The 27,225-nt window shown below is 42.1% G+C and overlaps 1 protein-coding gene and 1 pseudogene across 1 annotated transcript in view; both read left to right on the top strand.

Moving 5' to 3' along the window:
- The first annotated feature begins 595 nt into the window (after nt 1-595).
- OTC (ornithine transcarbamylase) overlaps nt 596-27,225 on the top strand; it is a 56,247-nt gene continuing 29,617 nt past the window's right edge. The window contains exons 1-4 of the mRNA XM_060002891.1: nt 596-828; nt 7,801-7,939; nt 9,407-9,488; nt 20,334-20,421. Of these exons, the coding sequence (XP_059858874.1) occupies nt 752-828; nt 7,801-7,939; nt 9,407-9,488; nt 20,334-20,421 (386 nt within the window). The 5' untranslated portion in view covers nt 596-751. The remainder of the gene's footprint in view (nt 829-7,800; nt 7,940-9,406; nt 9,489-20,333; nt 20,422-27,225) is intronic.
- LOC132418686 (thymosin beta-4-like) lies at nt 24,784-25,171 on the top strand (annotated as a pseudogene).

Below are 27,225 nucleotides of genomic sequence, written 5' to 3'. Positions count from 1 at the left end.
GCTGCCAGGGGAGGAACATTTGGTACCCCACCTCCCTGCTTCTGCTGAGTATGGGTTTCTGCTGGAATTATTAGGCAACCCCTTATTTATTGAAGACCTACTATGTGCAAGGCACAGTGGGAGCTCCAGGACAGAGATCTTTTTACTCCATCTCCATCCCCACTCCAGCTTTTTGCCACACACACACAAGTACCTTCCAGGGCACATCTTTCTATCTGTTTTTGTAGAAAGGCTGGGACTTGGAGGAAAGTGATATCACTGGAAATACTCAGGGATGTCACGTCTACATCTGGGGTTTTGCACTGCCAACTCGCATTTTTGGAATGAGTTATTTCTATGTTCCTTCACAGCAGCCAGCACTGCAGTGTCTTGCATATATTATACACCCAACGAGTACTTGTCAATTGATTTTGTACAACTATGTGACAGCATAAATATATTATGAAAAATGAGGAGTCTGTGCACCAAAAGAGTCAGGATTCCTTCTCCAAGGAAAACAAAACAAAACCCAAAACAAACAAAAAAAACCCCACAGTGGTGGATTGGAGCTTGGCTTAAAGTTCAAATGCTCCTGGACCCTGCCCTGCAGTATCTCTAACCAGGGGAATTTGATAAGGTAGTTGAAGGGTGATATTACCTTTGCTCTCTCTCTGTAATCAAAAGGACTCTTAGCTTTCAGGTGGACCCCACTGGCTACTTTGGTGCGGCGTTTTCAAGAGCACAGAATCATCCTTTTCACTATCGAAAGAATATGCTGTTTAATTTGAGGATCCTGTTGAACAAGGCAGCTCTTAGAAACGGTCACAGTTTCGCGGTTCGAAATTATCGGTAAGTGATGGCCAGAGATTTGAGTCTGACTTAGGAACCGTGGTGATAAATGAAACTCTATTCTGCAGAGAAGTGCAGCCTCCTAAGGCCTCTTTCTGCAGGGTATAGTGCCAGGTTCTACCCTTGTTGGAGACAACTGTCTCTAATTCCAGCTGAGCTTTCATTTCTCGGTCCTCTGTAATCAGATTTCATGGGGCACTGGGAGGTGACGGCGGGTTGGGGGGGCGACTAACCGTGGCACGTATAACAGACTAAATGTTCTGGACATCTTCCATTTGTGTACATACTAAAGGAGCAACTGGCTGAAGGAAATGAGAGGAACTAATCTCCACAGGGCCTTCAGCTTGTATTTGGGTTTGCCTGAAAACAATATATCATTCTGGGGCATGGTGATTGATTCGATCTTTAAAAAAAACAGACCCCAAAAGAACGACTACATAAATATTTACAAAGTTGCATCCTCCTCACAGCCAACTGGCCATGCCTGCGGTCGAAGGTGGTGTGGAGTGTGTCCCTGGGGAAGAGGACAAGGGTGATGGGTTAATCGGGGAAGTAAGGCCATCAAATCCGGACATTGCTGCCAGAAAGCTTCTAGAGTAACTGCCTGTTAACAATCAGAATTTTCCCAGTGCCTCTTGACAACCGAAACCGACCTCAAAATGACCTCAATGACTCTTAAAGTTAGAAGCTTCTAGTCTGAAGGTTTCTCCCACTCTTAGGAAGTGGCCCTGTGATTTGTGGCCCTGGGCCTCCCTTCTCTGGGCCGCCTGACAGCTCTGGACTCTCTGGACTCTACCATTAGCACCACTCAGAAGCCAGAACAACATTGTAAATGATATTGTAAAGTTGGGACCTCAGAGCCACAGAATAATGCCTTCTCCTATTTTACAGATAAGGTAAATGAGGCCCAGAGAGGTTATGGGGTTTACTAGTTAGTGCCAGAGTTAGACTATATAAACCAAGCATCTGGAGGAAAGCTCAGGTTTAGAGTCTAAAGAACTGGGTTCAAGGCCTGGCACTACCACTCGCTGGCTATATAACCTTGAGCAAGTCACTAAACTTTTCTGTGATGTTGCTTCACTTATAAAATGGGAGAAAGCGTAATACCTGTTCTGCCTACATCACAGGGTGCTTCAATCATTTATTTAATAAACACTTATTGAGCACCTACTTCGTGCCACGCCCTAAGCAAAGTGTTGGAGATACGGTGGTAAATAAGGTAAATAAGTTATTTCATTCCAGACACATGAAATCACAGTCTAGCAATAATCAGTGAGATAATGTGTGTGAAAACTGTCAAGTGACAGGCACATGTTCATTATTTGATCATTCCATCCCGCTGAGTTACATCAGATGAAAGTGCGATGAAATTTCATTCCACGGTTTTTAACAAAGACTCATCACTGAGCTGGAAACAATCAACTGAATGAATAACCAAAGCTTGGAGCTTAAACTTACACTCCTCTTTGAAAATCACAGTGATGACTGATTTTTTTTTACCATTATTACAGGTTAAATTTTTGCAAGTAAAAACCTCTTCCAAATATTTAGGCATTTTGGGGCATTTACTAAGATTCTATTTTCTCTATCCAGTAGCTAGACTATGATTCTGAAAATCCCGGCTAGCCATCTCTCACAGTGAATGGGGACTGAGGCAAAAGCATGGCTAAGTCAGCCCAAATCCATACCTGCTATTTGAAAATATGAAAGTCTCAAATCACTCATGTCATTAGAAACTACAGAGCATGAGTCTCTATTGAAAAATGGCATAACACTGAAATGGTGTCCTCTTCAGGTGGCGTGAGTATTTTTCTTTCCTGCTCTTTTTGTTAGCCACCCTACCTGCCAGCTAGATGATTTCAGAATTGCTGATCTCCAATAAGACCTATAATCTTTGACGACCCCTTAACAATAGAGAAAATCTCCCCATTATCTCTGCCTGTATGGTACTTTTACTTTGATTTTCAGCCTTCTGCAGAGATTCGGGTTCTTCTGCATCCCCCCACTCCCCCATTCTCCCCTCCCCACCCCTGTCTCTCTTGGGAAAGGCGGAGGGCGCTTGTTACATACCATGTGAGTGTAGCGCTAGAGAGTAGTAGGAAATATGTGGTTAGGGTTTGGCAGTGCCACAAAATAGGGACCGCACAGTTTTGAAGCGAGCAGCCGTATCACATGGGCATGATAAAATGACTGCTCAAGTGAGGCTGCAGCCATCTACACAGGCTCCCGATCAATCATTTTTAGTCAGTAATTTTTTCTTTTCTTTCTTTTCTTTTCTTTTTTTTTTTTACAAAATCAATAGGATCAGACACCAAGACTGCCGAGAACACCCAATCCATAGGCTTTTCATCTCACAAACAAGGCTCTAGAGCCTGGCTGTGTTTGGATAATAGACAGTGTCCTATGATTTGTTCCTATTAAGGAAACCACTTATAGCTTTTAAAGAAACCACTAAAATAATATCTTTCTTTATCAGAGAAGACCAACTTGTAAGTGCAGTTCAATTTCATCTCACAAATAGCAATTTCTTCAGAGAATATTGAGCTAAGCCACCCAATTCTGTGGAGGTTATGCATTGGAGCTGGAGGTGACTGGTTTTCAGGTATTTCATTCCAGGCCTCTCTAAGGGCTTACAGAACTCATTAAGTTCCCTTCATCCCACACACGTGCCGATCTATACATACGTGGACATGCAGACGAAGCAATTACAGGCCATCCACGCTCTTGTGTAGAGGAGAGAAAACAGTCCTCTTTGATTATTCACATTTTCCATCATAATTGAAAATGAGTGCCTTTTAAAAAACATATTTCTTGGGGCTTCCCTGGCGGCACAGTGGTTAAGAATCCACCTGTCAATGCAGGGGACATGGGTTCGAGCCCTGGTCTGGGAAGATCCCACATACCGTGGAGCAACTAAGCCCGTGCGCCACAACTACTGAGCCTGCGCTCTAGAGCCCGCGAGCCACAACCAGTGAAGCCCGCGTGGCACAACTACTGAAGCCTGCCCGCCTAGAGCCCATGCTCCGCAACAAGAGAAGCCACTGCAATGAGAAGCCCGCACACTGCAACGAAGAGTAGCCCTCGTTCACCGCAACTAGAGAAAGCCTGTGCGCAGCAACGAAGACCCAATGCAGCCAAAAATAAATTAGTTAAAACAAAACAACAACAACAAAACATATTTCTTCACTTCAGAAAATTATACAAGGCATGAGACCAGGAATGGAATGGGGTCATTATGTTTCCCTTGGCCAACAGCAGAATTGGGGTTTTATTTCTAGTTTGTTATTTTTAGTAATTTAATAATTTAACTAAGATAAAAGAAGTAGAGGTGGCCACAGTTTTTCGACAGTTTCGCGTTTCCAGCCCTTTAATAGTAGGTCTGCACGAATCCTCATCCCACTCTTCAACTTTCAGATGAGGGCAAAGTTTTACAGTTTTAGAATACTGACTATCTAAGGTATCTTAGAAACCATCTAGTCACCCAGTTATCAATAGTAATTTATACCACATATGAGCATGTGGCAACAGTGACAAATGTTGCAGGTATATTTTTATTAATAAATTATTATTATTGTTAATAATAGAGAAATTTGGAAATGATTTGTGCTTTTATTTTCCAAATCAATAGGATCATATTCAAGTGTTTTGTGAAAAGAGGGTTACTCTCCCTGCCTTGTGTTGCAATATACCTTTCTGAGATGGAAAGAAAGGGATGAAATTAAATTTAGGCCACTGAGAATTCAGATGGCTCCAGTATGGCCTGTGGGAAATCTTGTATTTATGAACTTCATGAGCGTTGTGGAAGTCAAAGACATGAAGGATCACTGATTTGTAGTTCATTTTCTTACTTTTTCAGATGAGGAATTAATGCCAAAAATGGAAAATGATCTTCCCAAGGTCATAGTTGAACTAGGACTCGAATTTGAATATTTAAAACCACTGCTCTTTTCATTCCACTGCTTTGATGACTTCGATCCTTCCAAATTGATCAAATTGGCCAATCTCCCCTATCCCCCCATCCTCTCCCCCACCTTGTTTAAAAGATACAGCCAAAATCTCAGTAAAGACGAAAAAAACACCAAGAAAATATGCCTTTTGTATCAGTCTGCAATGTTAAAGAAACACCAAAATCTCTGCCATAAGGCCCACTGGCCCTCTCTTATGCCTCCAGAAGCTAAAGTCTTTATCGCAAACTCTCCATGGGGATCAAAATATCATTTAACACTGAATTTTTTCCTACTCTGGCAAAGTCAGTTTCTGACTGACCACATTTTACTCGAATTAAGCACTTTCTCTTCCAACAAAATACAATTATACAAGGGAACACATCCAGGTTGCCCCCGCTACTCCAAACAATTTACTAGAGTTGGAAAATGCAGACTGTAGCAATGAAAGGTTTCATTCTGCCAATAGAGAATACTCTTCCATTTTCTAGCTAGGAAGATATTTGGGTGAAGCTAACACAAGGGTTTACTATTACCTTGGCCTAACTTCTTAGCATTCAGTGGTTTGGGGTGAAGAAATCTCTGTAATTATTTTTTCAAGGGATAAAATTAATGTAACAAACGAGTTGCCTTTTTCAAAAGCTCTGCTATAACCGACTGCCATGACAGTTTTGACAGAAAATCTGTATGTGGTTCCCATTGTTTTCTCCAATATTGTATTCTCCCCGTTATGTGTTGGCTGAAGAATGAGAATGTGGTTTAGGTCTGGTTTACCAAGGAGACACACTTGAGTACAAAGAGACCAAGCATTTTATGGGAACACTAAAATAGTGATTCTGGCCTTGGTCTGGCTCATGAACTAGAGTAGGCTGCTTCCAACTGAAGCACTGGGTCTCTGTGAGAACTTAATAGCCCTTTAGGCCAGCGGTTTTACCTAGCTAACTCGCGTGTGAGTTTATCACCAGAAAGCAAGAAATGCTTGATACGGACAGGAAAAAAGGGGTCTGTGGAGGAGGCATTTCAACATGGTACAATTGTGGAGGCTTTTTACTTTTCTCTAATTTTTAAGTAGCTTAGGAAAGAGGTGTGGCAACTCCATTTTGGAGCAGAGGGGAGCAGACAGTAAACAGGATAGGAATTTAAATTGGAACCATTGTGTTTGCTTTCCTTCCAGTGATAAATTTTCCTGGTTAGCTCTTGATATCTATGAAAAACAACTCTTTTTCCCAAGACAACATTTCCTGCCCCACCTCCTGGACAGAATTGAGAAAGGCGGTGGCTGCTCTAATGATTTTTCAATGGTGTAAACAGTACGACCCCCTTCACCAGGTGAGATACAGTTTTTAAAAAATTTTCCAGTTAATTACTCCAACTCTCACAGGCTAGTATGACAGATTTACAAGATCTACCTTTCCACTCTTTTTGTCCCCAAGAACCCAGGGGACTTACTCTGTCCAAAAGGGGTTCACGGAAAGAGGTAACCAAAATATTGGTATAGTTCATTATTAATGTACTTCGGATTTGGCCCTCATAGTGCTATGGGCAAAAACTTATCCCACCAGGTCCTCTCACCAGTTTTCCAGGTTTTTGCACTTGACACAGGCTGCTAGGCATAGGATCCAAGGTTATAATGCTTTTGTTTCACATGCATATGTCCAACCATTGTTCCTAGTAGTGCAAATACAATACTGGAGTGGTTGAGCCCTAGAGGATTTCAGCTTTAGCAACATACTAGACCACAGTCAAGTCTCCTCCATGACTCTTAGGTCTTGTGTCCAGCCTAGGCCACAGGCCATACTTGCTCTTGCCTCAACATTAATTCTGTTTGGGGGGGCTCTTGGTATCTTTTTTGTCTTCAGACTTTAGTCATGGCATTGAAAATCCATCATGGTGGATCTCTCTAAATTTATTCTCAGAAATCTGCTGAATTTCTTTTTTAAAAAATTTTATTTATTTATTTTATTTTTGGCTGCATTGGGTCTTCGTTGCTGGGCACAGGCTTTTCTCTAGTTGCGGCGAATGGAGGCTACTCTTCGTTGCGGTGCGTGGGCTTCTCATTGTGGTGGCTTCTCTTGTTGTGGAGCATGGGCTCTAGGTGCGCGGGCTTCAGTAGTTGTGGCACGAGGGCTCAGTAGTTGTGGTGCGCGGGCTCAGTAGTTGTGGTGCACAGGCTCAGTAGTTGTGGCTCACGGGCTCTAGAGCGCAGGCTCAGTAGTTGTGGTGTACGGGCTTAGTTGCTCCGCGGCATGTGGGATCTTCCCGGACCAGGGCTCGAACCCGTGTCCCCTTCACTGGCAGGTGGAATTTTAACCACTGTGCCACCAGGGAAGCCCTGCAGTACATTTCTTAAAGTTAAACAAAAATCATTGTTATTATTACACATGCTTTTACTGAGACTCTTTGAGGGAATAAAATAAGCAGAGGACTTTTTTCCCCCTAAAAGTTAATAGAAAAGCCACAGGGTCCATTGTATCTGACCAGGGACAATAAAGAACAAATCTTCAAGAATAGATCTGAAGGGCAGTAGAGGGAAAAGAATGAAATTGTTTTCTATTATATGTACATAACAAATTCTGTTTGTACCACTGAATGATTTCAATGATAATAGCTAAAATTTATCAAATACTTATTATATGCCAGACACTGTCTGATTTCCATGTATTAAATCATTTCATCCTTACAACAACCCTATAAGATTATTATACTCATTTTCTAGGTGAGAAATTTAGGTGCAGAGAGAGTTTAGGTAACTTGCCTAACTAATACATAACAAAGCCACTCATATGGTTATTTCCAGCAGAGAAGAATTCAGCCTCTTTCCTCAAATTTTTCTTTTCTCTCAACATTCAGGATGCTGGCTATCTAAAATGTAAACCACAGCCATACCAATTTGCAATGTTGCTATGTGTCTGCTATGTTTTGTGTCAAGAATTAAACAATGAATTACCATAGGACATAGATTTTGTTTTTTTGTTTTTTTTTAGATTTTGTTTTCTTAAATGTATAGTTCTCTTTTTCTTTTTTGTAGATGTGGACAACCACTGCAAAATAAAGTACAGCTAAAGGGTCGTGACCTCCTCACTCTAAAGAACTTTACAGGAGAAGAGATTAAGTATATGCTATGGCTATCAGCAGATCTGAAATACAGGATAAAACAGAAAGGAGAGGTATGTAGCATTTCCACATTACCTTCCACTGCTACCAATCAGCCTTTTTAATGACAGCCTTTCCAGAGAAAGAGGGAAAAGAAAATACATTAAAATTCCTAAACAGTAGCTAAGTAATGAAACTACACAGGCAAGGTAATTGATTATCACTGAGTGTACAGGCATATAAAAAGCATAAAAATCAGTTATTCAATGACAATTCATTGCATTCCTTTCATGTGGAATGTTGAAAGTCATTATTAACTGAATCAGAACCTAAGGAATCATTTCTCTGGAAGGATTTTATTTTTATACCTTTTTTCTTTTCTCTGTGTGTTTTCTATCAAATGAAAAATAAGGATGATACATTTTTTCTAGCAACAAATTTCAATTGTGGATGAATATCAGATATATCATCATTAGGATAATTTTTAAAAATTCAGGATGATGTGACAGTGTTAAAAAATTTAGATTAGCAAATAAACAATTAAATGGTAACCAAGTAGGAGAAGAGATGGGATATGGTGCCTTGCGGGAAGCATTATTCTGCATTTTAAGCAATTTATGTTTGAAACACGCTTAATTAATGCAGCAGCTTCATTTAGACTGCTTAATTGTGAAAGTGTTTTCATATTCCAAGCTTGCTCAGAAGCATTTGAAAGAGCTGGTTTCAGGTTGAGAAAGTTTTACACAACCTTGATTTTCTTATCTAGTTCACTAGCTCTCCAAGTTCCTAAGAACGAACTGAAAATAGGAGTGACTCTAAGTGCTATGGGTTCCTATAGAAGACCTTGAAATAAGGAGAAAATGTCCCCCAAGATCCCAGGCTTTTTGTTCTTCACACCTCGTGGTGAGGAAGGTTAGCTGGCAGGAATGTGTTTGTTCTAGAACTCATCCTACTGGGAAGTCCATCTACAGAAGAGGAAGGAGGCAGAGCTCCACCCCACACCCAAACTCTCCAGATTGTTTCCACATGACTTCTAGGAACAAAGTCTTTGCACTCTCACAAGGATGCGTGATGAAAGTGTAGCTGAAACTCTGGAGCTTCATCTTTAGGAGTCTGAGTACCCCACGTTGCGACAGAGAAGCACATTCCTAGCTGAGAAAACACTTCTGAACCAAGCATCTCCAAGGGCATTGAACACTGGTAGAGGTTTTCACGGATTTAAGTAAGAAGATGGCTCCAGTGTGAAATATTAATAAACTTTGGAACAAATGTTCAGGTTGAACCCAGAGCAACTAATACTACTTTCTCATTACGTGTCAGTAAGCTGTGGGAGTTCCTGCTCCCTTCCCCCATTTGTATACAACATGAAAAAAAACACTTTAAATTCACTGTTTAAATAACATCTGAACACTTGTTTGGGAACAGTGTTAATTATTCTACATTTTCTGATAATGTAAAGAATAAGTTTTGAAACGTAATCCTTGCTATTGGATATAAAATGTATATTTCATTTTAATTGTATTCTTGTCCTTGACTTTCAGTATTTGCCTTTACTGCAAGGAAAGTCCTTAGGCATGATTTTTGAAAAAAGAAGTACTCGAACAAGATTGTCCACAGAAACAGGTGAGTCCGTAGACAAACTTGGACTTGTGTTGAAGAGGGGGCCAGAGGGTGAGGACCTGGGAGGAGTAGCCCAGTGGGGGCATTTGTTTGTCTCTTTGGCAACAACAAAGGGCAAACATTGTCACTGAGAATGAGTGGTGCAAGCCTCTGCATGCTCTTCCCAATTCTCATAGAAGCTGCAAGCAGAAGGCTGAGTCTCATCTGTAGGGATTCCATGAGGACTTGGGTAGAAGTCCCAAATAATTCTTCATGTTCAGTACAGAATGTCAGTGGGCATAAATTCTCAGGCCTCCAACTCATGTCAGCAAGAAATGTGTATTTTTCTAACATGTAAAGAACTCTTCCTTGTTTGTATCAATTTTGCTGGATGATGGAAACAATCTCTGCAACGCTAGGCAATCCTCAGTTGTTTAAAAAGTGTTTACTGTGTCAGTTTAGGGTCTCTTCCCCTTTTCCCCACAGTCATGGTTAAGTCCTGGAGAGTATCTCAATGTCCAGGCATCTAAGAGCTATGGGGATCTGGTCACTGGTCATCAGGACATCATCATCACATGGCTATGCTGAAATCTGCGGAGACTTCTGAACCTTGGACCAGACCTATTTGACCTTGACTGGCTCCCAGTTACTGTGGAGTTTGCTTTACTCTGATCACAGGATCTGAGCTATCTCTTGGTTTGGCTCTCTCAACCTCTTGGCGGCTCTGCACGCCACAGTGGGCACAGAGATATTGCAAGGCTCTCTCTACTCTATCGTTCCTTCCTCTTTCTGGGTGCTAGGCAGTTCTAGGACATTTGCTCCCTCCTAGAACGCTGTCTTAAAAGCAAGACACAGGTGATCTCAGCTCTGGGGTTCCCCAAACTCATCTGAAATTTCCATCATGCTCCCTACCCTTCAGTCCTTGGCTTGGGGGACCGACAGCAGGGTACAGTGTCAAAAGTCTATTTCTGTTGCTTCTTCGCCCTTGCAGCTTTTCTTCCCCTTCCAGTTCCCAGGTGATAAAGCAAGAGGGAAAACTGGCTCTGACTATCCATGTATTCTTTCAAGTCTGCTGTTTGTGCCTGAAATCCTAAGCTGTTGAAATTCAAAATTTCTTTTTTCTCAAACTATGATCTCTGTAATGAGTTTCAAAAAGTCTGTTTTGAAACTCATAAGCCATACATCACCTCTTGTTTCTCTCTGCATTTCTGCTCCATCAGACCTCCCTTGAATCAATAATATGACTGCCCAAATGAGCAAATGGATAGGACTGAGGAGAAGGTGCCACAAACAAAAACATGTTGGTTGATCCTTTGCATATCTTATCCTACTTACAAGCATCAGAGCTTTCTAGGGTTCAGAAGCAAACAACTACTTCATGCAATTCTTGCCTTGTAATGATCAGCAATGAGGTGCCTCAAATGCATAACAAAATGGAGTTTAGAGTGATCAAGTGACTTGCTAAGTTCATGCAATTAATACAAATTGGCACCAGGATTCAGATCTCATGTTTACTGTTCTTACTAATGCACTCCCCTTGCCCTTTGAGAGAAGGAAGGAGGAAGAAAGGAAACATATAAAGTGTCATCTAATCTTTAAAGTCCTAGGAAGAAAACTGCTGAGAACATTTTGCTCTTTAAAGCTGGGTTCTTTAAAAGGTCACAATGACATTGACGTTTAGTAAAGGAAAAATGAATATTGCATAAGCCAGTCAGTAATTCTGAAATTCTGCTCCTTTTCAACATTGGTTATCATCTTTTAAAATCATTAGTACTTAAGAGAGGTGTTCTTTTTTGAAGTCATCAAAAGAATCGATTAATATGGGCTTCCCTGGTGGCGCAGTGGTTGAGGGTCCGCCTGCTGATGCAGGGGACACGGGTTCGTGCCCCGGTCCAGGAAGATCCCACATGCCGCGGAGCGGCTGGGCCCGTGAGCCATGGCCGCTGAGCCTGCGCGTCCGGAGCCTGTGCTCCGCAACGGGAGAGACCACAACAGTGAGAGGCCCACGTACCGCAAAAAAAAAAAAAAAAAAAAAGAATCGATTAATATATAGAAGTTTCTCAATTTTAAGTTTCTTTCAGATTATTTTTTCTTGGTTCTTAGTGTTGTCTACCACGTTTCTCTGTTCAAATGTTATTTTCGATTTAAATACCCCTGAATAAGTGATCAGTTTTACCATGCACATATCACGTGGTAGTTAAGCTACTAATAAAACCAAGAGTGAAGATTTAATAAGCTTTTGGGTACAGATCCTGTGCTAAGTGCTCTACATTAATTACATGGATTATCTCAGTCCTCATGACAACTCCATGAGGGTGAGACCACTGAGGAAAACAGGCTGAAATAGGTTCAGCAAAAGGCCCACAGATATATAGCTAATAAATGGCAGACCCAGGATTAGAAGCTATTATTAAATGTGTTTTTAAGTGTCTAATTTAATTCAGACATTTATTAGTCATGTTTTATTCCAATAAAGCTGTTTCTACAGGTCGCATTAAGCATTTTGTTAAATGATGGTTTTCTATAGAGAAATGCTCTGGGACTTCCTTGGCGGTCCAGTGGTTAAGACTCCACGCTTCCACTGCAGGGGGCACAGGTCTGATCTCTGGTCGGGGGACTAAGATGCTGCATGCCGTGCGGCAAGGCCAAAAAAAAAAATGCTCTGAAATCTGCACAAAATTACAAACTGTAACAAATACATGAGAAAAGGAACATACGATCATAAAAAGTTATGGTTCACAGAATATTCATCACTATCCTCAATAAATACCCATGGGTCTCACTGCATATGGCATCCTGCCAAACTCAACAGTAGGAGAATCAGTCAGAGTAAGCAGCTGATTTAAGTGTGTACAGAAATGGTAAACCTCAACCCCCAACACGGCAGAGCATTTCTACTGTGTACATGTGCATCTTAATGGTTGTCGGTTAACACAATTTTTCATCAAAACCTGTTACCTTGGTATTTAGAATGAAAATAGGATGTAATTAAAACTGTCAATTGCTACCCCAGATTTGTGTCAGCCTCTGGGATGGGGTGATCCTCAGAGGACAGTCCTTGAGGCTTCCATCCCAGGCCTGAGTTGCAAAGATACAGCAGCATTTATACTTATCTCGGGGGACAAAATAACATTCTCCACCCAATAGAATAGATAACTAATAAGAATCTACTGTATAGCATGGGGAACTCTACTCAATACTCTGTAATGACCTATATGGGAAAGGAATCTAAAAAAGAGTGAATATACGTATATGTATAACTGATTGACTTTAGTGTAGAGCAGAAACTAACACAACATTGTAAATCAACTACTCTCCAATAAAAATTAATTAAAAAAAATTCTTCACCCAAATCAAGCCATATTAATTGCCCATGTAATATTTTTATTAAAATGTAAGACACCTAGAGAAAAGTGTACAAATCATTAAGTGTCCAGTTCAATGAATTATTACAGTAAACACATCCTTGTAACTAATACCCAGATAGAGAAATAGGATGTGAATAGCACCCAGAAGCCCTCCCTTGTATCTTCTTCCAGTTGCTACTCCCCCCGCCCAACCCCTGCTCCGCCCCCAAAGGGTAACCATTATCCTGGCTTCTAACCTCACAGATTAGTTCTGCTGTTTTCAAACTTTATAGAAATGGAGTCATTCAGCATATGCTCTTTTGTGTCTGGCTTCTTTTGCTCAGCACTATGTTTGGGAGCTGTATCGATGTTGCTGTGTGGTTAGTTGTAGCTTATTCATTCCTCACCCACTCTTTGTGCATGCCTGCCTGCCAAACCGTACAATTCTCCTGTGTGTCTACTGATGACTATACTCTTTTATTGCAAATTAATTGAGCAGATAGGTGGATACATTTATTAATCTTGGTAAGTGCGGCAGCTGATGGAAAAATGCACAGGGCATCCTACGAGATGGTTCTTTTCATTATTTAACACTGGTATTTGACTTTCAAGGTGAAATGGAAGCTAGTGCTTTCCAAGCTGTTTCAAATTCATCATCTTTACAGAGGTGGCAATATAAAAAACGTGATACTATGCTGCAGGAATGAAAGCGAAGCACAGAGAGGTTAATAGCTGCCTTAGTTCTACCAGCAAGAGCTCTCAGAGCCTTTACATTTCCAGAGCGTGAATTCTATTTATAACCCTTCCTCCAAAGCTTGCAGAGATCTGTGAGGAAAAGAAACAGTAAAATAAGATGTACTTTTATTTTCCCAGACAGAAATTAAGATATTAACAGGTGAAATCCTTTGTTCAAAAATATCTGATGTGTACGCATAAACAAGTGAAACAGATAAAAACAAACTCCTCTGGATGAAGAGTGAAGAGAGAGTAGAGACCCGTCCAGCTGTCCTCCTTTCCTCAGCAATGGCAGCTCCTGGTGGCTTCTCAGAACCTCTGACACCTTCCAGAACCACTTAATGCCATCCACGTCTGATGAACTGGTGAATGCTTGACCTGTACTTTTGGACTGGGGTCTGAGGCTTCTTTTCGATCGGTGACCAAAAATTGCAGAGGCAATTCCTTCTTAGAAGCAATGTCCTCCCGTTTAATCTTCTTCAAGAACTGCTGAAGGCTTTGTCGACTGAAAAAAATTGCACAGCCTAAAAGTTGAGAATTATGTTTTATTCGGTGGACTTGCTGAGGACTTAAGCCTGGAAGGCAGCCTCTCAGGTAGCTCTGAGGGACTGTTCTGAAGAGGTGAGGGAGGAACCAGGATATACAGGAGTGTTTGCAAAAAAATCCAGGTCGTGGGAACATCAAAAAATTACCGTTAATGAAAGAAAACCAGACATCTCAAGTTACTGAATTTAGCACTTTTTTATGTATGGGAAGAAGCAAGAATCTGGGCTCATGGAAATCATTCCTTTGATATGCACCTTAATTATCTAGGGCCAGTATCCCATTCTTTCCCATCCGGAGTCCCCTCAGGGTGCACTGCTGGGGTGGCTGTAGTGACTGAGGGCTTGGCAGTGGGCAGCCCTTTTGTCTCCATTCGGAGTTCCCTCAGGACTCACCCTCGGGGCGGTGGTAGTGGCTGATAATAGCCCACAGCATCATTTGTGTGCTGACAGGGCAGGCAACATTCTTCATTCACAGCTTCCACTCCTATTTCTTAACACTTTCTGTAACCTCTCTTCCTATCCCTACCTCTTAAGTCCAGGCTTGACGGGAATCTTCGTTATAGCACAAAGAGAAAAATGAAAAGCCAACAAACAAATCCTGGGTTGTCAGTCAAAGTAAGAGTATGACTTCAAGCAGACTTGCCAGGAGGTCTTAAACTTTCTCTGAAATCTTCCTCCACAGTCCCCAACCCTCAATGGCATTCATCCCTGTGCCAGGCACATCGTAGGTGCACCGTAAGTACTTTCTTGACGAATGTGCAGTATTCATTTTTGTTTAGGTGACTTTCCCTGTTTAGAAATAGATTAAGGGCTCAAGAGTGATTAGTGATTATAATCGTCACTAAATCGCATTAGCTCACTTCACACGTAATAGAAAATTCCATTAACAAAATTAGGAGATGTTTGCAAGTGAAAAGAATGGGTCCTCTCTCCAGAGTCAAAATCCTTCCTGCATTTGTTCAGTAAGTATTTGTTGAATACTTACTATGTACCAGTATTTATTCTAGGTTCCTGAGATTGATATATCAGTGAAAAAAAGAGAGGTAAATCCCTGCCTTCATGAAGCTGACATTCTAGTTGGTACACAGACGAAAAACAATAGACATATACATTTTAAGCGGATGATATATCACGTTGGAAGGTGATAAGCGCTCTCGGCAAGGAGAAGACTGCCTGGAAGTGAGGGAGAAACGTGTACTCCATTATTTGGACTTTGCCTTTTACTCTGAGTACAATAGGGAAATCTTTGGAGGGTTTTGAACAGAGGAGGAATGTGACCTAACCTGCATCTTAAATGGATCTCTCTGACTGCTCTGTTGAAAATAAACTTCGGGGCTGGGGGTGCAGATGAGATAGAAGCAGGGAAAGCTGTCAGTAGGTTGCTACAGTACATAGAGGCTGGGGCCAGGGTGGTGGCAGAGGAAGGGGTAGGAGGGCCAGATTCGGGATATGTTTCGAAGGGAGAGCCAACAAGATTCCTGATGTATCAGGTAAGAGAGAGGCATCAAGGACGACTTCAAGGTTTCTGTCTGAGCAACTGTGGGCAGGATGGAGCAGGATAGAGCAGGTCGGGCAGGATGGAGGGGAAAATCAAGAGTTCAGTTTTGGAAGTATTGAGTTTGAGATGTCTTTTAGACACACAAGCAAAGATGTTGAAGAGGCAGCTGGGTATTAGTTTGGAGTAGGGGAGTGAAATTTGACCTAGAATACTTGGGAGTCATCAGCATACAGATGGTATTTAAGGCTATGGGACCAGATACAATTATAAAGGAAATAAGTGTAGACGGAGAGAAGAGGACCAAGGACTAGCCCTGGGGAACATCGACATTAAGAGGTAAAGGAAAAGAGAAAGAACCAGCAGTGGCGATTGAGAAGAAGCAACTACCAAGGTAGACGTAAAAGCAAGAGTGTGTGGTGTCCTGGATGGTGTGCTAAGAAAGTTTATCAAGGACAAGGCGGTGAACAACTTTGTTAATTGCTCCAAGGTCAAGGAAAATAAGAACTGAAATGGCCACTAGATGTAGCAATGTGAAAGTCATTGGTAACCTTGGTGAGGGGAGTTTTGGTGCCATGTTGGGGGGCCAAAGACTTATGGGAATAGATTTGAAGGAAATGAGACAAGGAACTGGAGAGAGAAAGAAAAAACAAGAGTTTGGCTGCAAAGAGAGCAAAGAATTAAATGGATACCCGGCAAGGGAAATAAGGACAAGAGAAAGTTTGCATTTTTAAAATTAATGAGTGAAAAAATTAGAATAGCCTATTCACGATGCAGGTAATGTAAGAGAGAAAGGGAAGAGTTGGTAGAGCAACATTCTTGAGTAGGTGAGGGGGCATGGCTTCTAGTTCATACATGGGGTATGGAAAGTTCATCTATGCTGAACAGGAAGGGAAGCAGAACATATGGGTACAGATGCTGACAAGTATGGAAATGGGGTGATGGAATCTGGAAGTTCTCTGTTACCATTTTTTTCACTGAGGTGGGAAGTAAGGTTATCAACTGAGTGCTGGCTCTACTTTCAAAATATATCAAGAATCCAATCATTTTCTCATTGCTTCAGTGGTTACTATGCTGGTCCAAGCTATCGATTCTCAGCAAGATTTTTGCAAGTGTCCTGACTGGTCTCCCTGCTCCTGCCCTTGCCCCACTATGGATGTTCTATTAAAACATATGTCCAATCATGTCATCCTCTGCTCCAACCCTCTGATGGCTTCCCGTCTCACTCAGACAAAAGTCAAAGCTGTCGCTTCCTCCCCACCTTCCTTCTGCAGCCTCACCAACTATTACTCTCCTCCTCACACACTCTATACCTTCCACACTAACTTTGTTGTTGTGCCGTGAATCCACCAGTCATGACCCTTCCTCAGGCCCTCAAGACATGCTCTTCCCACTGTCTTGTATGTTTCAACGCGGCTTCCTTGACCATGTTAAAATGATAACTCCTATTCCTTACATTGCCTATCCTCCCTCCCTGGTCTATTTTTCATGTAGCACTTGTCAACATCTAACATACAAGATATTTAATTTACTCATTCAGTGTATTATCCATCTCTCCCCCATTAGAATGAAAGTTCCAGGTAGGCAGGGACTTGTACCTTGTTGTTTACGATGCTTTTCACAGTGCCTAGAACGGCACCAGGCACATACTTTTCGAATGAATGAATAAATTTTAGAACCATGCCATGGGGCTAGGACCTGTTGTGGTCACTCCACAGAGACAAGATGTGCCTCCCACCAAAATTTGGTTTGATTGTTGACAGTGAGGATAACATACTTGCACCAAGAGGGTATGAAAAGGTTTACTATTCACATAATGTGGCTTTCTGGGGAGAGGAGGGCTAGCTCCAAAATTGGTCCCAAAGTGGCATTAGAGAGCAGGAAAATCATATGGCTTGTGCTTTTATTGTGGTTGTGGGGTGAGGCTGGGGTGAAGATGCCCGTGCACAGGGCGGGAGGAGAAGGGAGAGTGATGGTGGGTAGCAATCAAACATCATAAATTGAGTCAGATTCTTTATTACAAGGCCCATAGCAAGTAGGACTGTTTGTGTGTTTCATGTTCTCTCATTCTACCTGGGATGTAGCACATCAGATCTGCAAGGGATCTTAGGGCTCTAGGCAAACTGCCTGATTTTCAGATGAAGACTGAATCTAGTTCCACTATGTTGTCCTGCCTCTGTAGATCCCAATGTAAGTTGGCTTAGGGGCTGGCTCTCCTAGGAGAAAGCTCTAGGTTCTTAAAAAAACAATCTTGAACAAGTTTTTAGACTCTCTGACTCTCAAAACTCCTGTCTATAAAATTCTTATAATAATATCTAATATGCTCTTTGTCAGAGTGAAGGATTCAATGGAAGAAAGTTTCTGAACTGCCATCACCTGGTAGTGCTCTGTGACTAGTCATTGCTAGAGTCGGAGCATAGTGACCTGTAGCTAAAAAATCATTTGGTCGGGGCATTTATAAGAGAATACTTTTAAGTATGAAATAGGTAGAATATAATTATTTTTTAAATGTAGTAACAGAAATGAGAACAATTGTTTTGTCGTGGATTTTTTGTTGTTGTTTTACTTAGGAAAGTTTTCAAATGAACAGAAAGTAGAAAGATTAGCATAATGAGCACCCCAATACCCCTTACATCAATCAACTGTTAATATGTTGCCTTCTTTGATTTATCTGTTCATTTTTCTTAGTGAAATTTTTTTTTTTTTTTGGCCACACAGCATGGCATGCAGGATCTTAGTTCCCCAACCAGGGATCGAACCCGTGTCCCCTGCAGTGGAAGCATGGAGTCTTAATCACTGGACTGCCAGAGAAGTCCCAGTTAGTGAAATACTTTAAAGTAAATTAAAGCTACAATGAAATTTTACCTCAAAATATATCAGTATGCATATTTCAAATAACTAAGAATATTTTCTGTATAGCTACAATATCATTATCATACCTAATAAAAATGATTTGTTAATATCACCTATCCACATTCAAATTGCATTAAGGTTTCAGTGGGCTGTTTCATGAGACTTTGGGTCAAATTCCCCTTCATGAGTCTAAAACTCTTTGTCCCCCAACTCACCATGAGATTAATGATTTCCTCCTTTCTCATGGGAAACAAGTAGGATTAGAAAATTGTGACTGTTGCATATTTTCCAAAAGACAAAGTAGGTATGTTACAATAAGGAGGAAAAAAGTAATGTTTGCAAAATTCCTCAGACACGTCTCTATCTTGTAATTATACTTATTTGCCTTTACATTGTATATCTAAGAAAGCCTGCCTATTGAACCTGTCTCAAATGAGAAAGTAAAGTTCTGATTGGATGTCACCATTTCCCATAATTTTGCCTCAGGGCATGTGGTAAAAGGGCTCTCCTTGTTACCACAGAGTTTAGCTATGGCTTGGGGCAGGCCCCTCTCTGTGTCATCCTCCCCAGACCAATGGAATGTGCTATGAGGGTGGGGAAGGAGCCATCCTCATCTGTTCAGATGTCTGCAATAACCTCACATCCCATGGAGGGCTGAAAAGTGGTGAGGGCAGTATGCAAGTGGTGCTTAGCCCTGTCTTGGTTGGAGGATAAATACAGCAGTTGAATGACCTTCTGATCTTGCTGATCTTTAGTGACCTGAAATTGCCATTTCAATACTCACTTTATTTTCAATTTTTAAATAATTAAGGGCTTGGGCTTCCCTGGTGGTGCAGTGGTTAAGAATCTGCCTGCCAATGCAGGGGACACGGGTTCAAGCACTTGTCCTGGAAGATCCCACATGCTATGGAGCAGCTAAGCCCGTGTGCCACATGAGCCTGCGCTCTAGAGCCCATGAGTCACAACTACTGAGCCCACGTGCAACAAGTACTGAAGCCCGCGTACCTAGAACCTGTGCTCCACAACAAGAGAAGCCACTGCAATGAGAAGCCCACGCACCACAATGAAGAGAAGCCCCCGCTCGCCACAACTAGAGAAAGCCCGCGTGCAGCAACGAAGACCCAATGCAGCCAAAAATAAATAAAATTAATTTATTTAAAAAAAATTAACCTATAATCTATATACTGGAAGACGCACAGATCTTAAGTGTACAGTTCAATAAGTGTTGAGGAATACATATACTCACATATATGGGTTTGTAACGTACAAACTGTCAAGGTATAAAGTATTCCTGTAACCCCAGAAAGTTCACCAATGCTCCTTCCCAGCCAATCAGCCTCTCCAGAAGCAACTAGTGCTTTAATTTCAGCCACTCTATGTTAGTTTTGCCCATTCTAGAACTTCATATAAATGGAATTATACATTATGTACTCTTTTGTGTCTAGCTTCTTTCATTCAGCATAATGCTTGTGAGATTCATCCATGTTGTACGTATAGTAGTGCATTCCTTTTTATTACTGAATAGTATTCCATTGTAATCCATGATATCCCATACTATAGTTTATTTTCCCATTTTCCTGGTGGACATCATTATATATTTTAAAGAATAAAAATGAGGTATAGTCTCCAAATGAGGACATGCCCCATATTGCCAAGATCTGAACAAGAGGGTGGAGAAATGGGCACACATCTGAAGGAGAGTTAAGCGCTGGTACAGAAAATTTCATCTACTTCTCTCCGTTCCTCATTATGCTTTCCCTGGGAATTCCCTATCAGAGAGGCTGGTGAGATTGAAAGATTTTGACTTTTCAATTGAGATGGTGCTGATTGCTCACAATTTTGTTGGCTACTTTCTTTTTTTCAAAATGTCTTTTTTCTCTCTCTTTTACTGTAGGCTTTGCACTTCTGGGAGGACACCCTTGTTTTCTTACCACACAAGATATTCATTTGGGTGTGAATGAAAGTCTCATGGACACAGCACGGTTTGTAAATCTTCTCTTTGAAGCTTATTTCAGAATTGATGGATAAATGTCAAAAAGAAAATATGCTTCTCTTTAAATAGTGGTTTTCCCTCTTGGACTGTTCTCTGTTTTCCTTCTTTCCCTCTTTATCTGATGTTCTGAATGCCTCTCCCTCATCCTCTGGCCACTTTCCATGGGTTAAGATAATATTTTTTCTTAGCAATTTGAAGAGGTTTCTGATTATAAAATTTCAAACTTTGGGAAATATGGTCATTAAACATGACATTTAAAAAAATTAATTAATTAATCAATTAATTATTTATTTATGGCTGTGTTGGGTCTTTGTTGCTGCACGCAGGCTTTCTCTAGTTGCGGTGAGCAGGGGCTACTCTTTGTTACGGTGTGCGGGCTTCTAACTGCGGTGGCTTCTCTTGCTGCGGAGCACGGGCTCTAGGCGCGCGGGCTTCAGTAGTTGTGGCATGCGGGCTCAGTAGTTGTGGCTCGCGGGCTCTAGAGCGCAGGCTCAGTAGTTGTGGCGCACAGGCTTAGTTGCTCCGGGCATGTGGGATCTTCCTGGACCAGGGCTCGAACCCGTGTCCCTTGTGTTGGCAGGCGGATTCTTAACCACTGCACCACCAGGGAAGTCCAAGCATGACTCTTATGTTTTACAGTTGAAGAAATGGAGGTCCAGGGAAACTGACATGTTCAATGACCCATAACCTGCTAGCATCAGAGCAGGTAGTGATATTAATAGCTAACATTTATTGAACATTTATTCTGTGTCAGGCATTGTTCTAACTCATTTAATCCTTATAACAACCCAAACATATTGGCATAAAGAAGTGAAACAACTTAATTAGGGACATACTAGCTTCTATAACACAAAAATCTCAAAATGTCAATGGCTTAACATAGTGCAAATGTTCCTGATTGATAAGACGGAAGGACTGATTATTTGTGTGGCCATTCAGGAACTCTGGATGAGAATGGCTCTACCATCTTCAACATGTGGCCTCCAAGGTTATCCTGGGTGTCAGCATCCAGCCAGGAGCTAGGGGAAGATAGCATGGAGACCGGATGCTTGCTTTAAAGCCACATTAGCAGGAAAGTGGCACAATCACTTCCACTCACATTCTATTGGCAAGTACTATTAGCTCAGCCCTACCTAGATGAAAGTGGAGGTGGGAAAAGGCTCTTAACCACTTAACTATAGTTAGAGACTGAAACATAGGCCCTCTGACTCCTCATGCAGTGCCCTCACTATTGTATCATGTCTGATTGAGAAATACAGAGCAAATGTCTTTGTTTAAATATTTCGCCCTTGATATCTAAGACTAATGATTATTTTCTGAAAACGATGTGCGATAAAGCAACTCCTTGCAGACACTGGCTGCTTTCTATGGCAGCTACCCTAGTATATACTAAAAATCCACCTCATTTGAATTGCTGAAGAGATTTGAAATAACTCATCTTTAAACCTTTTAGTTACGGTATTTCAGATGGGACAATGTCAGCATTAAGAAGTGTTGTGTTCATCTTCTGGATGCAAGGGACAAAAAGAATAAATAAACATAAATGAGTTTTTCTTCCAAATATGCTGCCACTGACTGGAATTATATTTGCCTAATAACTGTTTCCACAAAAGTGAAATATACTTTATTCAAGAGCAAATATTACAAGCTGGTTAGGGGTTGAAGCCGGGGCCACAGTCAGGAAAGAAGTCTCAGTGGGGATCCTCTATATAGGACCAAGTGAATGATGGTGAATGAGTCATGTGTGAACTCGTGGTTGGAAGAAGGTGCAGCTGGAGGAACAGATGAACATCCAACAAAGAGCTAAGGAGTGCGCATTGGCAGCAAGAAAGAGGTCAGGGCCCAGAAATCAGTGGAGTAGGCAGGACCCCAAAAGCAAGAGACGAATAGCCAAGCATGGGTTGAAAGCCGAGGATGAGTAAAAACATATTTTTTCCGTGCTTGCTCTCCACACAATTCGCACTGCAAGTCCTTAGTTAGAGGAGCTCTACACAGATCCTAGGAAAAATAATCTGCTCACAAGTCCCAATATGATTGGGACTTTTTTTTTTTTTTTTTTTTTGGTACGCGGGCCCCTCACTGTTGTGGCCTCTCCCATTGCGGAGCACAGGCTCTGGACGCGCAGGCTCAGTGGCCATGGCTCATGGCCCAGCCGCTCTGCGGCATGCGGGATCTTCCCGGACCGGGGCACGAACCCGTGTCCCCTGCATCGGCAGGCGGACTCTCAACCACTGCGCCACCAGGGAAGCCGTGATTGGGACTTTTTAGTCCATACAATTAATTCCATTGCTACATGGATACACAAAATTGGATCCATAGAATTCCTTCTGGTCATTCCATCTTATCCAAAAGACTCGAAGGAAAATAATCATAGCTCCTTCTTAAAGGGTGTATACTATGGACCTCTTGTACTATTATCGCTAAATCTTTGTAAAAACCTTACAGGGACTTCCCTGGGGGTCCAGAGGTTAAGATTCTGTGCTTCCACTGCAGGGGGCACAGGCTCAACCCCTGGTAGGGGAACTAAGATCCCACAAGCCATGCAGCGCAGCCAAAAAAAAAAAAAAAAGAAAACTTACAAAGTAAGTATTATTGGCCCAGTTATTTTATAGATGATGAAACCATGACTCAGAGAAGTAATCGAGCTTAGCAGCTAAGTCAGCATTTAAATCATGCTGGTTTTTTAAGGCCATGCTGTTTTGGTTTACTCCTACTGTCTCTTTTATACAGTTAATGAGAGCGGCAGTGAAATGAGTTATGGAAAACATTGGCTTGTGCGCTGCAAGGTCCCCAAGACCACCCCCATGTTTGATGATTCACTAGGAGGGTTCACAGGACTCAGCATATAGTCAGACGTGTGGCTATATTTATTACAGTGAACGTATACAAAGCGCAATCAACAAAGGGAAAAGGCACGTGAGGAGAAATCTGAAGGAAACCAGGTCCAAGCTCCCAGGAGTCCTCTCCCAGTGGAGTCACTCAGGATGCGCTTAACTCCCTTAGTAAGGAGTTGTGACAACATGTGTAAAATGTTATCCACCAGGGATGCTCCTTAGAGACTCAGTACCCAGGGTTTTTATTGGGGAATGGTCCCATAGCATGCTCTGTTTGACATGTACCCAAATTCCAGACTCCCAGAAGGAAAGCAGGTGTTCATTTTAAACCATATTGTTTACAAAAAAACATTTTAGGCACAGGGAGTTCCTCTTAGCAGTCCTGGGAATGGTGGAAACCCTCCCCAAACTGAAGCTCCCAGACGCCATCCAAGGGCCAATCTTACACTCAGGCCTTTCAAAGGACAGCGGACAGGACTGCTATGTTAACTCTTTCCTGCGTGGCTTGGAAATCGAAAGACTCGAGATCTAGTCCAAGCTTTGCCACTTACCTACTCTGTGACCTCCATGGGTGAAAATTTCTCTGGATCTTAGTTTCCTTTTCTATAAAATGAGGGCGTTCCGATGTCGAAGGCCCACTTTATACTCTCAAATGTAAGCAAACGTATTAAAGTCATAGTCCTTAAACACAGGTGTGTCCCAGTGTAAACCATGTGTAGACAGATGCAGAGTAATTTGGATCTGGGTAGAGATAGGAGGTAGAGAGAGAATTCCAAGGGTTCTAAAGCTAGTTTGAGAATTATGTTGGGGAACCTGTTAAAATGCAAAATTCTACGCCCCACACTCAGGACTTCTAATTTTGTAGGTTAGGGTTCAGTTGGTGTCTGGGAATCTATATTTTAACAAGCTCCTCAAGTGATTCTGCTGCAAGCGGGGCTGGACCACACTTTGAGAGACCCCGAATTGGGAGGTTGTGTAGTCATCCTGGCTGTTGTGCTATCAATCTATGCTAGTGTGTTAGTAAAGAAGGGACAGCTAGTAAGATATGTATATGGTCTCATGCTAACTGAATGTGAAGGGTACACTGATAGTGCAGGCAACATGGTTTCAGATTTGTTATTCTTAAAATATATATGTATATATTAGCAGAAGCAGGAAAATGAAAGGAGTTTCTGCTTCGGGAAGAAGGTGAGAGACTAGGTATTGGACATATTGCATTAAACGTTGAACCTCCACGTACAAATGTCCATGAGCCACTGGAGATAAAGAATTTGGGTAAAGTTGATAGCTGGAGAAATAGAAGTATAAACTCAGTGGTAGAAAATGAGCTGCAGAGTCTCACTGTGTGAGAATTCCAGAAGGCTGAACCTTGAGGACAGGTGCAGTTAGGGAGGGACAGGAGGAAATCGTTAGGGTCCGAAGTAAATAAGGTTAGTACAATATCAGAGGAGGCTGGAATGGTAGATGGGGATGGCAGAAAAGGGGTTAGAGTAGCTATTGTGGAAACATGACTTTCTTTTGTGCATCCCATTCCTACTAAATCTGCCAAACTCTCTGACAAACAAGATATGGCTGAGATTCAGAAATTCAGTCAATCTAAACTGAAGAAGACAAGAGAAATCCACTGCCTTGCACAGAAGTAATTGAACAGGAGAAGCAAGGAGGTGAATCTTAATGACATCTACTCTGCCGATATGTACGGTACAATCCATAGCAATTGCCCCCTTGCTTTTTGTAGACCTTAAACTCTGTAAGATGCAAAGAGATTGGATGATGTTTAAATGGTAGTGCTGGCCCTTTTGTTGTTTTGTTTTGTTTTTTTGCGGTACGCGGGCGGGCCTCTCCCCGCTGTGGCCTCTCCCGTTGCAGAGCACAGGCTCCGGACACGCAGGCTCAGCGGCCATGGCTCACGGGCCCAGCTGCTCCGCGGCATGTGGGATCTTCCCGGACCGGGGCACAAACCCGTGTCCCCTGCATCGGCAGGTGGACTCTCAACCACTGCGCCACCAGGGAAGCCCAGTGCTGGCCCTTTTGAATCAAGAGAAAAGTGCACACTTGACACTGATTGATGGCGTTGCTTCTCTGTCTGCCTGTCTCACTGCTTTGGGGGCCTGGTGAAAAAAAAAAGTGACTACCCAGGGCTTCCCTGGTGGTCCAGTGGTTAAGATGCCATGCTTCCAATGCAGGGGGCATGGGTTCGATCCGTGGTTGGAGAACTAAGATCTCACATGCTGCGTGGCATTGCCAAAATAAATAAATTAATTAATTAATTAATTTTTTAAAAAAAGTCACTACCCATTGGTGAAAAAAGAACCGGATGGGGAACACACTGAATGTGGCAACAGGAAAAAAAAAGAAAGAAAGAAAGAAAGAAAATTGGGCCATTCTCCTGAAACCTGTTAAATGCAGTTTCCAAAATGTCACTTATTTAGTCAAATGACTTAATTATTCATTTATTCAAAAATATTTACTGAATGCCTAGTTTTTCTTCCAGGATTTTAGCACTGAGAATAAAATGCTGATCAAATCAAACAAAACACTTTTTCAAGTGGAAATTACATTCTAGAGGGAGGAGACTTTGACTAAACAAAAAATAAAGCATGAATACAATAGGAGGTTGAAATAAGTGCTATGATGAAGTCAAAGCAGGGTGATCTGTGGGTGGATTTGGGGGCGCCTTTAGATTGGGTGGTCAGGGAAGGCCTCTCTGAGGAGGTGACAGTGAAGTGGAGAGCTCACTGAAAAGACAGAGCCAGGGATGCCAAGCTGTGCGAAAAGCACCTCAGACAAAAAGAGTTGCTGGTACAAAAGCTTAAGGTGGGCTTCCCCGGTGGTGCAGTGGTTAAGAATCCGCCTGCCAATGCAGGGGACATGGGTTCGAGCCCTGGTCCAGGAAGATCCCACATGCCGCGAAGCAACTAAGCCCGTGTGCCACAACTACTGAGCCTGCGCTCTAGAGCCCATGAGCCACAACTACTGAGCCCATGTGCCACAACTACTGAAGCCCGTGTGCCTAGAGCCCGTGCTCCGCAACAAGAGAAGCCACTGCAGTGAGAGGCCAATGCACCGCAACGGAGAGTAGCCCCCGCTCGCTGCAACTAGAGAAAGCCCGCACACAGCAACGAAGACCCAACGCAGCCAAAAATAAAAAATAAATAAAATAAAATAAATAAATTTATTAAAAAAAAGAAAAAAAAGCTTAAGGCGAGAACAAACTTGATGCACTCAGGAGCAGAAGGACAGCCGGCAATGTTTTTACATCTACAAAGAAACATACTTTAAACTTGAAAGTTAAAAAGAAATGTACCCTTACAAGTTGGTCCTGTCTTGGCCACCAAAGGAAGGAAAAACCAGATCAAGGAGTAAAAGACCTAAATACACATTCAAAATAAAAGGTATTTCGCTTTTCTTACTTGATTACAATAATAAAACCTGTTCACTCTTCAAAATATAGTAGGGGAATTCTCCTTAGCTAAGTCTCAGTTGAGTATCATGTAATCTGAGGGTACTGGTGGGGAGTGAAGGGGAGCATTGAGATGGAGCTGTCTACTGATATTGTGGAGGAGTTGGTATGTCAGGGCCCCCAAGACCACCCCCGGGTTCAATGATTCATTAGGAGGATTCACAGGACTCAGCATATGGTCATGGCTAAGATTCATTATAAAAAAACCAGCAAAGAGAAAAGGCACGTGGGGCCAAGTCCAGGGGAGACCAGGCACAAGCTTGCAAGGGTCTTCTCCCTGTGGGATCACACAGGACATGCTTAATTCCTCCAGCAATCAGTTGTGGCAACACGTGTGAAATGTTGTCTTCCAGGAAGCCCATTAGAGACTCAGTGCATAATATATATATTTTTTTTGGTGCATAAGATTTTTACGGGGAGCTGCTCACATAGGCACCCTCTGCCTAGCGTGAAGCCAAATTCTAGGCTCGCAGAAGGAAGGCAGGTGTTCAGCATA

Source organism: Delphinus delphis, chromosome X, assembly GCF_949987515.2.
Source record: "Delphinus delphis chromosome X, mDelDel1.2, whole genome shotgun sequence".
NCBI lineage: Eukaryota > Metazoa > Chordata > Mammalia > Artiodactyla > Delphinidae > Delphinus > Delphinus delphis.
The sequence above is the reverse complement of the archived record's forward strand: the minus strand, read 5'-3'. Positions and strand labels throughout refer to the sequence as shown.